The sequence below is a fragment of the Hyla sarda genome, chromosome 1 (assembly GCF_029499605.1).
Source record: "Hyla sarda isolate aHylSar1 chromosome 1, aHylSar1.hap1, whole genome shotgun sequence".
NCBI lineage: Eukaryota > Metazoa > Chordata > Amphibia > Anura > Hylidae > Hyla > Hyla sarda.
The window spans coordinates 201290815-201303177 of NC_079189.1; the positions used below are offsets into that span (position 1 = coordinate 201290815).

General features: G+C 40.4%; 1 protein-coding gene across 2 annotated transcripts in view; it reads left to right on the plus strand.

Moving 5' to 3' along the window:
• Nucleotides 1-12363, plus strand: part of UNC5C (unc-5 netrin receptor C) — a 390559-nt gene that overhangs the window by 252176 nt on the left and 126020 nt on the right. For both annotated transcript variants that reach the window (XM_056567230.1, XM_056567237.1), the window contains exon 4: nucleotides 12115-12258. In XM_056567230.1, coding sequence (XP_056423205.1) covers nucleotides 12115-12258 — 144 coding nt within the window. The remainder of the gene's footprint in view (nucleotides 1-12114; nucleotides 12259-12363) is intronic.

Sequence of the window (12363 nt, forward strand, 5' to 3'; positions counted from 1 at the left end):
ATTTCTAGATAAAGCCCCAGTAAACTGGAAGAACACTTGCGTTAATGACTGTTCGGTCCCTGGCTTTGAAATCTAAAGGTAATGCATTGCTGTTATGTAACCAGTTATTGTCACTTACTGCTCTTGGAACAATACATGCAGTGCTCGACGAGTTTCGAGCCCTTATATACACTTTGGCAGAACACCTGAAGTCCTTGTCAAAATGATATTTCATTTGACAGCAACCTGGACAAAAGAGCTTTCAAAAGAGATTTTTCTATGTGCCAAGTTCCCTGGTGTGTGGCAGAATGTTCTGCAGGCCCTCGGTGCAGACTGAAAACAAACACATAATATTCTTACGCCTTATTCATGTTAGAAAACATCTAGAGCCGAATACAGAAGCTTAATCCATTCTGATAAGGGCTCTGAAGTTTATTGTTATATGACACTTCCCATCTACGGAGTAATGGACTGTGCACTTTTTGCCATCATAATAGACAAGGGACAGCCGGTAGCTCACACACTCTAGTACTAAATCACTATATAAAGTATATATATATATATATATATATATATATATATATAATCATTTACATCAAAATAAACTCTCACGTGCGCACCCCATTACCCAGATTTCTTGTGACGGATTTTCAGTTCCCCTTTATATGATACACTTTTTTTGAGAAGGCGACCCCTATCAAAGACCACTTTTCAATGCAATTAAAAGTGGTCTTTCATCTTTTCACGGTATATTAAAGGTTATGAAAGTATTGCCTATATGTATTAATAAAACAGACACTGATATATATATATATATAATTTCTGATAGCAGACATATATATTAATTTCTGATAGCAGACATTTATGCTATTTCATTGGGGCAGCCATCTTTCTTGAGCTGCTGTTAACAGCATTTAGAGATACGCTTTACAGCATGCCCCTTGAACCATAGGGAACAATAGCCTGGTGATGACTTCTAAAAGGAGAGATTTTTTTAGGAATGTTCTTAGACCTGCAAAGGTCATAGACCATTCCTCAAAAAAATCACTTTAGGAAGTTACTGTAGGGGCAGAGGAGACTGTGAGCTGTGATCATTACCTATTGTGAATGGCTGATCCTGTGTTATCTATATATTAAAGTTACCTTTCATTGTAATTCTGTCTGTGATGATAATGAGAAAATCCACTGAGAAGTGATCCGGTACAGAACAAGTGCCAGCTTATTATGAATTGACCACAATGAAAACTGCAAGATATCAGAATTACAAAAAAAAAGCAAAAACCTCATGAATTTGGAAGAAAGCACCAACAAAATGTTGGTATGCTTCAAATAAAGCTTGGGTGAAGGTAACATTATTTCATTTAATTGGGGTATAGTAACTCTTTTATACATAAGGTTACATAAGTTGTCAGCCCGAAACCTGATCTTCACCGGCAAGGAGCTTGAATCGGCATTCAGCTTTCCACAGATGTGTGTTATTCTTTTATAGGAAACTCTGGTTAGACTGCTATTCCTGGTCATGTTTAAGGGTACGGTCCCACGTAACGTTTATGTGGCATATTTCACGCTGCACAAAAGGAAATACGCTGTGTATTTTCCATTGAGCATACACACAGGGCTATTCGGCGGCAGTAGTGAGGTTTGGAGGCGGGGCTGTGTATCACAGTCAGGCCAGCGTGCGGCTCCCCCTCCAAACCTCACTGAGCACTAGTGTTGCTCGCGAATATTCGCAATTCAAATTTTATTCGCGAATATAGCACTATATATATTTTTTTTTTCACAGTACACATCAAAGTGATCATCCCTCTCTGCTTCCAGCTTGTGTGGTCTAAAGAAGGCTCTAATATTACTGTGTGAGACCGCTGGGCGAATATTCGCATATGCAAATATTTGCATATGCGAATGTTCGTGAATATTGATCCCTCCCTTCTGCTGCTTCTATCAAGTTACACTGGTATACTTGCTATAAAGTTCATAAATTTTCACATATGCGAAAAAAATGTGAATATTACAAATATGCAAATTTTGTGAATATATGACAAATATTTGTCCATATATTTGCAAAAAATCGCGAATTCGAATATGGCCTATGCCGCTCAACACTACTGAGAACACAGGGCTGCCACTGAGTAGCCCTGTGTGTGTGCTCAACGGAGAATACACAACATATTTCCCGCTGCACAGAAGTTTTTGTGCAACATGAAATATGCTCCGAAATTGTTATGTGGGACCAGCCTTGAAGCCTTTTTAGTCAGACTTAGGTTATGTTCACGAGCGGAATCCGGCGGGAAAATTTTGCTGATACATTTCATTGCTTTCAATGGGATTCTGCTGCACCGTGCACACAGCGTAATTTCCGATTCCAGCCTCCGCAGCAAGATTTGACATGTCAATTATTTATTTGGAATCTGCTCAGAAACGCATTGCCATCTATAGAGACGGTGCATTTCCGAGTGCTTCTAGTGCCGACATATTCTCCCACTGTCTGCAAAATATCCGTCTGAAAAATTTCCCCCATGTGAACATAGCCTTACGGGGTTGCTCCAATTCTTTCTTCTGAATCTGCTCACAGATGCATTGCCGTCTAGAAAAGTTTACCATATGATCACGCAGTGCCCTATACATTTCTCAGTGTTTTTTCCCAGTGATTACCACCCTCTGCCTAAAACAAGTGCTGACGCGCCATTACACCTTGTGTTGTGCATTGAGATTCATCGGCTGCTTCTAACTGCCTCAAAAGTGCTTCAATTTTGCATGAGCAGTAATCTGGAGACTGGGAAGCATTACTGAGTGCTGACAGCCCAGATCATTAGAGAGAGCATGTAAATCCTCTGAACCAGAAATAAAAAGTGCACAGATTTTCTTTGTGAGACGCTTACCACAGTTTTAATGCAAAGCTCAAACCTCTGGCAGCTATTATCCAGCCTATTATTTTTTATTTTCTCTGGTGTGTGTGTTTTTTCTGAATATCGCACCTGCCAAAAGTGTGAAAAGTATTTTAATTTGAGCCTTTTAAATTAGTGTCAGTCTTAGTGGCGGATACATATCGGTGATAAGGTCTGGTTAATGGGCTAGCGTCACCCGTTTAAAGATACAGCACTCCCAGAAAAGGAATCTGCCTCACAGTGAACAAGATGTATGTGTGACAGGATTTAATAGCGAATAGAGACGTGAAATAATTTACCAGAGAACATTTGTATTTAAAAATAACATATCCATAAATATAACACAAATTAGCTTATTAGGTTATGAAAATAAGTATTTAATGGGATTTCCCCATGATGACAACTTATCACCTATCCACAAGATAGGCAATAAGTGTCTGATCATTGGGGGACTGACTACTGGGATCTCCACCTATTACATAATTGGAGTCCCGAGTGCCCCTGTTTGAATGGGGTGGCGGTCATGTAAAGTATTTGTCCATCTTTATCAGTCCATTGAGTTTGAATGGAGCACAGTACACATACCGTATTTTTCGCCCTATAGGACGCTTCGGCATATAAGACGCACCCAATTTTAAATGAGGAAAATCTAGAATACACTGTAAAGTATAGGTCACAGTGATCTTCAACCAGCGGACCTCCAGATGTTGTAAAACTACAACTCCCAGCATGCCCGGACAGCCATTGGCTGTCCGGGCATGCCAGGAGTTGTAGTTTTGCAACATCTGGAGGTCCGCAGGTTGAAGACCACTGGTATAGGAGGTAATACTCACGTGTCCCCGCCGCTCTAGACCGTCACCGCTCGTCACCGCTGCCCTGGATGTCGCCTTCCATTGCTGTCGCCGCGTCCCCGGGGTGTCCCCGTCGCTCTGGAATGTCTCTGCTGCCCGGTATCCTTGCTCTCCGTCACCGCCATCATGATGCTACGCACGCTGCTACGCACGCTGTTCCTATTGGATGACGGGACGGCATGCACGACGACGTGATGATGACGAAGGAGAGCGTTGGCCATGCAGGGGATCCCGGCACGGAGCAGACACCGAGGAGGCAGGTAAGGTCCCTCCCGATGCAGCCGGGTTAGTGTCACTTTCACTTCAGACGTGGCGGTCAGCTTTGATCGCCGTGTCTGAAGGGTTAATACAGGGCATCACAACGATCGGTGTTGTCCTGTATTAGCCGCGGGTCCCGGCCATTGATGGAGGGACCGCCGCGATAGGTGTGTATTTGCCGTATAAGACTCACGACTTTTCCCCCCCAGTTTTGGGCAAGAAAAAGTGCGTCTTATACGGTGAAAAATACGGTAGTTGACAACTCGACAGCACTTGGAACCCTTGTTCATATGATTGTGGCATCCGATTGGCCAGATCCCACCAATCAGGCACTTATTACCAATGCTGTCGATAGGTGATAAGTGGTCAACCTTTCATAGACCAACTTACTATGGTATTGATGCCTTTATCTTTATTCAAGCTAAAGGAAAATATACGGGGGACTTGTGTGACAATCAAAATTACTGTCTATCCAGGGTTCTAGAAATATACCATAAACAAATGCCCCTTAATTTTATATGATCAGGTGTATGCAGGCCAATGCCGACCTTCTAGGCTTGTGACCACTTCTCTTTTAATCCCTCCTTTAGTGTCTTATAGATTTAAAGGTGGAGTAGGCTTCTGAACATAAGCCCTGCATTCCACATAAGGGTTCAAAACTGAGAAGCCATATCTGTTAGGAGATAGACCGTTTTGCAGGACTTTAAGAATACCTACCACTTCTGGTCTCTAGTAAAGGTTTCCTATTGAGGTCTAGGAACATCATGTTACTCCCCTGCTAGCAATGGCTCTGTAGCTTACCTGTCTATGGTCAGTCAGCAGTAGTGATGACCGGCAGGGGCCATATTCGAATTTGCGGCATTCACAGGAATCACAGGAGCTTTATTGAAGATTCATTTGCAGGGGAGCGGACATACAGGAGTGCGGGGGAGAAGGAATGGGCGACGGTCCGTTATCGCGCTGTTTGCGCTTCGTCAGGCCCTGATGAAGCGCAGGGCCTGACGAATCACAGACAGCGCGATAACCGTTAGGGCTTCGTCAGGCAGACAGCGCGATAACGGACCGTCGCCCATTCCTTCTCCCCCGCACTCCTGTATGTCCGCTCCCCTGCAAATGAATCTTCAATAAAGCTCCTGTGATTTACGTCTTACCGGGTGAGTGCTCCAATTCTTCTTCTGTTATGGATATGTGATGGACTGACTCATTTGTGAGCACCTGAGTGTGGACATTTTCTGGCTTATACGGGACTGCTATTATTGTGCCAGGTGTTAATTTCCTATGGATGCAGTGCCAAGGCTGCTCTTTTAGGTGTTGTTATAGCCAAACAAAAATAAAACTAATATTCATCGTTACCAATATATAGCACTATATTCTAAATGTTCGCGATATCGCGAAGTGCCGATAAAATCGCGAAGTGCCGATATTCGTGATAATAATTAGTATTACGAATATTCGTCAGGAGGTGTATCTAGCCTCTTAAACAGTCACATCATGTTTTTCAATACATATGAACAGTAGGCTGCACTGCAGCATTTACTGCCCTGATTGGGTTCAGTAATGATATTGTACTGCTGGGAGATAGAAGATTATAGACATAGTCATTTCTGAGCCTCACTAGAATCAACTGATGGACTTTGACATTCTTTCCTAATGGCTGCAGTTTAACTTTTAGTTGATTTACCAATTGCCATACTTGGCTTGTCACTTTTAGCCTGCAACATACATTTTATTTGTGACTATGACATAAATTTTCGAGTACATCAAAATGCTTTTAGAGTGGCATTGATAAATGCAGAATCCACTGTAAAAAATCATTTAAAATGCTCGAGTCGTTCCAGGACCTTGAGAACCAGAGACATGCTGTATTTTAATTTTTGCTGTGTTACATCTTAATGACACATTTATTTATATAGTGACGTTGCCAGCAGCTCATACAACTGTATCTTGCCAAATGTTAGGAAAAACGTTTTGTTTTACCTTGGTGAGGCAGTTGCTGGTATTCAATGAATTTCAGAGGGCACGCTTCTGTGAACTTTGCTTATATTAACTACAATTTCACCTTGAATTTTCTTGAGTACTGGATATTATGTAGCACTCAATCATATAGATAAAAGCAAGTACAAAAACAAGAGGGTAGCATTGTTCAGGACATATTGAATATGTTATCCTGCATCTTACTTTAAAGGAGAAATATCATATATAAAAATGTACCCCCTATCCAAAGCACGGGACCTCAGCTCTCCCTAGGAATGGAGCATGTAAACCCCAACACTAATTGGCGGCTGACACGCCCCTTCAAATATCTCTATGGGATAGCCAGAGATAGCTGATTGGTTCTTCCATAGTGATACAAGGAGTTGCGACCTCAATTTTGTGCAGCTGTCGACAAGTGCCGTTCCAGAGGAGAACTGGGGACCCATGCAGGAGATCCTGGGGGGTCCCAACGGTTGGACCCCCTGCAATCTAAAACTTATCCTCTATCCTTTGGATAGGGGATAGGCTTTTTTGCATGATAGTTCTCCTCTAACACAATGGCCCTGATTTACATTGGCCCTGATTTACTTTTGTAAACCCAACATGTCGGGTTGTGTGCCAGAATTCTGTCTCATTGCGCTAGAAATTTAAAAAAAATAAACAGACCAGCAGTCCATTTTACTGGGAAAACCTGAAAAAGGTTCATGGCTGTCGGGAAAAGGGGGTAACAGAAGGGGGCGTGACATTTTCACAAAAAAAAGAAAACATATTTACTAAGGTTTCCACAGAAAAGGTGATGGATTTTAGCTGAGGAAAACCCTACAGATCAGAACATGTGTAAAAAAAAAAGCAAAATGTAGGGAAATGTTGTGGAAATTGTAGGGAATAAAAACCAGCAAAAGAAAACTACACTCCACTCTTAGTAAATCAGGGCCAATGTGTCAGGCAATGTACCTTCACAACACCCATGTCCAGAGTGAAACCCAGCGCAATGAGATTCTACCATGCTGTGTCTTATGCTAGGGACGGGTGTCATGGAGAAGGAGCAGGAAGCTTTATCTCCTATTGCACAGTAAGAAAAGGTTGGAACCAGGGAGTACAGGCACTTGGTGAAGGTTTTCGGGAACCAGCTAAACATGCATGTGATTTCAATGGGGAGCTGGAGAACAAAGGGATCCGGAATGTTAAAATTCAACTACCTGATTCTTCTTTCCCCCAAACACATCTGTTGGCGAGAGTTTATGGTAGGATGAGGCACTAAAGCCTTTGTGATTTGATAAGGTAAAGTGGCTAACACAGCAAATTCCCCCACATCAAGGAATTCCTGTCATTGAAAACATGCAACGATGTAAGCATAAGCAGATTACCTCATACCAAGGCTCCTTTGCATTGGTGTGACAGGCACACAATTCTTTACTAGTGTGACATAGTTCTTAACCCCTTAAGGACCAAGCGTTTTTCCACTTTCGTTTTTCCCTCCTTACCTTTTAAAAATCATAACCCTTTCCATTTTGCACCTACAAATCCATATGATGGCTTATTTTTTGCGCCACCAATTCTACTTTGTAATGACATCAGTCATTTTACCCAAATATCTACGGCGAAACGGAAAAAAAAATCATTGTGGGACAAAATGGAAGAAAAAACACAATTTAGTAAATTTTGGGGGCTTCCGACTCTACGCAGTGCATTTTTCATTAAAAAGACACCTTATCTTTATTCTGTAGGTCCATACGATTAAAATGATCCCCTACTTATATAGTTTTGATTTTGTATTACTTCAGAAAAATATCATAACTACATGCAGGAAAATTTGTATGTTTAAAGTTGTCCTTTTCTGACCCCTATAACTTTTTTATTGTTCCATATATGGGGCGGTATCAGAGCTTATTTTTTGCGCTGTGATCTGAAGTTATTATTGGTACCATTTGCTGTTTTGATTGGACTTTTTGATCGGTTTTTATTAATTTTTTTTATGTTGTAAAATGTGACCAAAAATACGCTATTTTGGACTTTGGAATTTTTTCGTGCGTACGCCATTTACTGTGCAGTTTAATTAATGATATAATTTTATAGTTCGGACATTTACGCACGCGCTAATGCCTCATATGATTATTTTTATTTACACAGTTTAGTTTTTTTTGGGGGAGAGGGAAAGGGGGGTGATTCAAACTTTTATTAGGGAAGGGGTTAAATGATCTTTATTAACTCCCATAGGAGGCTATAACACTGCACACACTGATCTTTTACACAGATCACTGCAAAGCCATAGCTTTGCATTTATCAGTGTTATCGGCTGTTGATTGCTCAAGCCTGGATTTCAGGCTTGTAGTAATCAATTGCCGTTCAGACAAGCAGGAGGCAGGTAAGGCACCCTCCTGCTGCGTCCTAGCTGATCGGGACATCGCGATTTTATTGTGATGTCCCAATCAGCCCGACGGAGCTGCCAGGATGCTTTTACTTTCACTTTTAGACGCGGCAATCAAGTTAGAGTTAGATAGCAGCTGGGACCATGTGGGTATGATGCGAGCTCAGCTCCTGAGCTCGCTTCATAACCCTCCCATGCCGCAGCGCCGTATAAACCCAGCATTCTGCGGCAAGGGTTAAAGGAAATTTCTGTCAACATTTTGCTACTAAATCATGCATAGCTCACTCTTTTTGGACCTTCTAAAAATAGGAGATGTTCTCATAGCAATAGCACTTTACAGAGAGACTGAACATACCTCATACAGTAAATTACTCTAAAAATAAATGTATTTTACGACAAACTGTCTTCTAGCAATCCTCCTAGGTTATCAAAGGCTTGACACTACAGCGCTGACTTCCAGAGCGCAGGCCTCTTTCTTTGCTGGCGACAGTTTTTCCGTTTTCCACTTATATGTAAATGTCTGATGCAAGGTGACTGTGCATTCGGCTGCTACTAATGTAACTCTGATATTTAAGTACCTCAACTCCCAAACCACCAAACTGCTTTGAACTTGCTTGTTACCCTCATTATTAAAACATTCCCATAGCATGCTGGAGGAGCTTGTTTCTCATGCTTGCTGTTAGAGAGGTTGGCAGGTTAAACACACATGCTCTTTGAATTCATATTTGTGCTATCAACTGTTTTTCAACTTCTTTTTCTTCGCAAAAAGTATCAAATTACCTTCAATTTGTCTTTTGGGAAGCGCGGAGAAGCACTCTTGAGATATACAGTAGCTTCATCTTTAGTTTTTATAGGATATTTCAGTAATTTGCAGTAATTATTTTAAAATGTATTATTATTGTTCAGAAAATGGGTAATTCTGCAGGAAGGCGATAGGTGGAACCTTTCTCATTAAAATCTATTCCAACCAGAAATCTTTCAGATATTCCATCCTCTCGTAGCTGTTATGCTTGGAAGGGCTTTAGCTATAAACAGTGGGCACCATGAATGTCCATATACCAACTGTGCACAAGCGGCAATTAATCGCTTGCCCAGTGAATAGGAGACCTCTATGAGGCTAAAGAGAAATCAAAGGGCTGGCTTGGCTTTCCATAGCTCTTAGTATTCTCGGTGCATCACAAATAGGAACATTCATCCCTTGAATTTCAGTTTTTTATGTAGCTACAGCCTTAGGTTACATGACGCGGTCTCCTGAAAAGTGTGAAAGAGGCCTTTTATCCTTGTTGATATCCACTTTTCTGTTATGTTTTCCTTTTTTTATAAATCAAGTATTTGATCAACAAGTTCAAAGTGCAATACATAAGGGTGTTCTATTAACATACCACAATTTATATCAAGGGTTTAGTGTTATAAATCTAAGATCATACTTACTGGATATTGATTTCTGTCCCAGTAGATTGATAAGGCACTGCTTTTTGATGACTGAATGCCGGGCAAGACTTTCAAGAATTGAAAAACAATAGATATTAAAGCAATTGTCTTTTTTGTTTTTTTTGTTTTAGAGAAGTGTATATATTTTTTCCTTTAGAAGTAGCGTCACTCTTCTATGGTTGGTGTCTGGTATTGCAAGTAAGCTCATTCTGTTGGAAAAAATAATTTTATATATATATATATATATATATATATATATATATATATATATACATATATATATATATATATATATATATATATATATATATATATATATAGTCATGGCCGTAAATGTTGGAACCCCTGAAATTTTTCAAGAAAATTTAGTATTTATCACATAAAAGGATTGAAGTAACACAAGTTTTCCTATACACATGTTTATTCCCTTTGTGTGTATTGGAACTAAACCAAAAAAGGGAGGAAAAGAGGCAAATTGGACATAATGTCACACCAAACTCCAAAAATGGTCTGGAAAAAATGATTGACACCCTTTCAAAATTGTGGAAAAATAAGATTGTTTCAGGCATGTGAGGCTCCTTTAAACTCACCTGGGGCAAAATGTGGGCGATATAAAAATCACATCTGAACGCAGATAAAAAGGAGAGAAGTTCACTTAGTCTTTGCATTGTGTGTCTGTGTGTGCCACACTAAGCATGGACAACAGAAAAAGGACAAGAGAACTGTCTGAGGACTTGAGAACCAAAATTATTAAAAAAAACATATCAACAATGTCAAGGTTACAAGTCCATGTCCAGAGATCTACATTTGCCTTTGTCCACAGTGCGCAACATTATCAAGAAGTTTGCAACCCATGGCACTGTAGCTAATCTCCCTGGGCATGGATGGAAGAAAAAAATTGATGAAAGGTGTAAACGCAGGATAGTGCGGATGGTGGATAAGCAGCCCCAAGCAAGTTCTAAAGATATTCAAGCTGTCCTGCAGGCTCAGGGATCATCAATGCCAACGCAAACTATCCGTTGACATTTAAATGAAATGAAATGCTATGGCAGGAGACCCAGGAGGACCCTGCTGACACAGAGACATAAAAAAGCAAGACTACATTTTGCCAAAATTAACTTGAGTAAGCCAAAATCCTTCTGTGTAACCATCTTGTGGACAGATGAGACCAAGATAAAGCTTTTTGGTAAAGCACATCATTCTACTGTTTACCGAAAACGGAATGAGGCCTACAAAGAAAAGAACACAGTACCTACAGTGAAATATGGTGGAGGTTCAATGATGTTTTGGGGTTGTTTTGGTGCCTCTGGCACTGGGTCCCTTGAATGTGTGCAAGGCATCATGAAATCTGAGGATTACCAATGGATTTTGGGTCGGACTGTACAGCCCTGTGTCAGAAAGCTGGGTGTGCGTCCGAGATCTTGGGTCTTCCAGCAGGACAAGGACCCCAAACATATGTCAAAAAGCACCCAGATATGGATGGCAACAAAGTGCTGGAGAGTTCTGAAGCGACCAGCAATATGTCCAGATCTAAATCTCATTGAACAACTGGGGAGAGATCTTAAAATTTCTGTTGGGGAAAAGGCGCCTTCCAATAAGAGAGACCTGGAACAGTTTGCAAAGGAAGAGAGGTCCAACATTCTGCCTGAGAGGTGTAAGAAGCTTATTGATGCTTATAGTAAGCGACTGATTTCAGTATCTTTTTCCAAAGGGTGTGCAACCAAATATTAAGCTAAGGGTGACAATAATTTTGTCCAGCCCATTTTTGGAGTTTGGTGTGACATTATGTCCAATTTGTTTTTTTCCTCCCTTTTTTTTTTTTAGTTTCAATACACACAAAGGGAATAAATAGCAAAGGCTATTATTAGAAAATAATGTAGAGGTACTTGTGTATGCCTTGTGCTTACCTGTTTACCTAGCTGATGAGCCATAGTAATTGCAATCTCATCACTGAAATGATTCCCTAGGGCTGCCATAAATTTTATTATGGTGCTGGAGTTTACCCAAATAGAACCAAACAGACTCATATATTGGTCGAGGACAGTTTATATTATTTGCAGTGTTGATGCAGTGTTCTTACTTAAAGTGGGTTTTTTGAGAAGATGATGTTTTACGAATGAGGTGTTTTACGAATATTTGTCTTATAAGTCTTTATGCTTTTTTCACATGTAAAATTTTTTACTGCATTTTCACAACAATGACTCTACCGCTCAAAGATGTAGGTTTAAAGACAGTTTATGTTCTATAACCAAACTTATCGTATTGGGATGAGATTTGATGTTTAGTGCTGAATAATCTTACCATACTTTATGCATATAATTTTAATAATCATGCCATTCTTAATCATTTATGTTATGTGTTTTTCCAGGTCTCATAGTCAGAGAAGTGAGTATTGAGATCTCACGACAGCAAGTAGAAGAGTTGTTCGGGCTGGAAGATTACTGGTGCCAATGTGTTGCCTGGAGCTCTGCAGGAACTACCAAAAGCAGGAAAGCATATGTTAGGATAGCATGTGAGTGTTCCTATTCATTTCTATACATTGTTACAAAAAAGTATGTTATTATTAAAATTTATTTGTCAAATTTTTCCTCCGAAACGGTGCCACACTGGACCACGA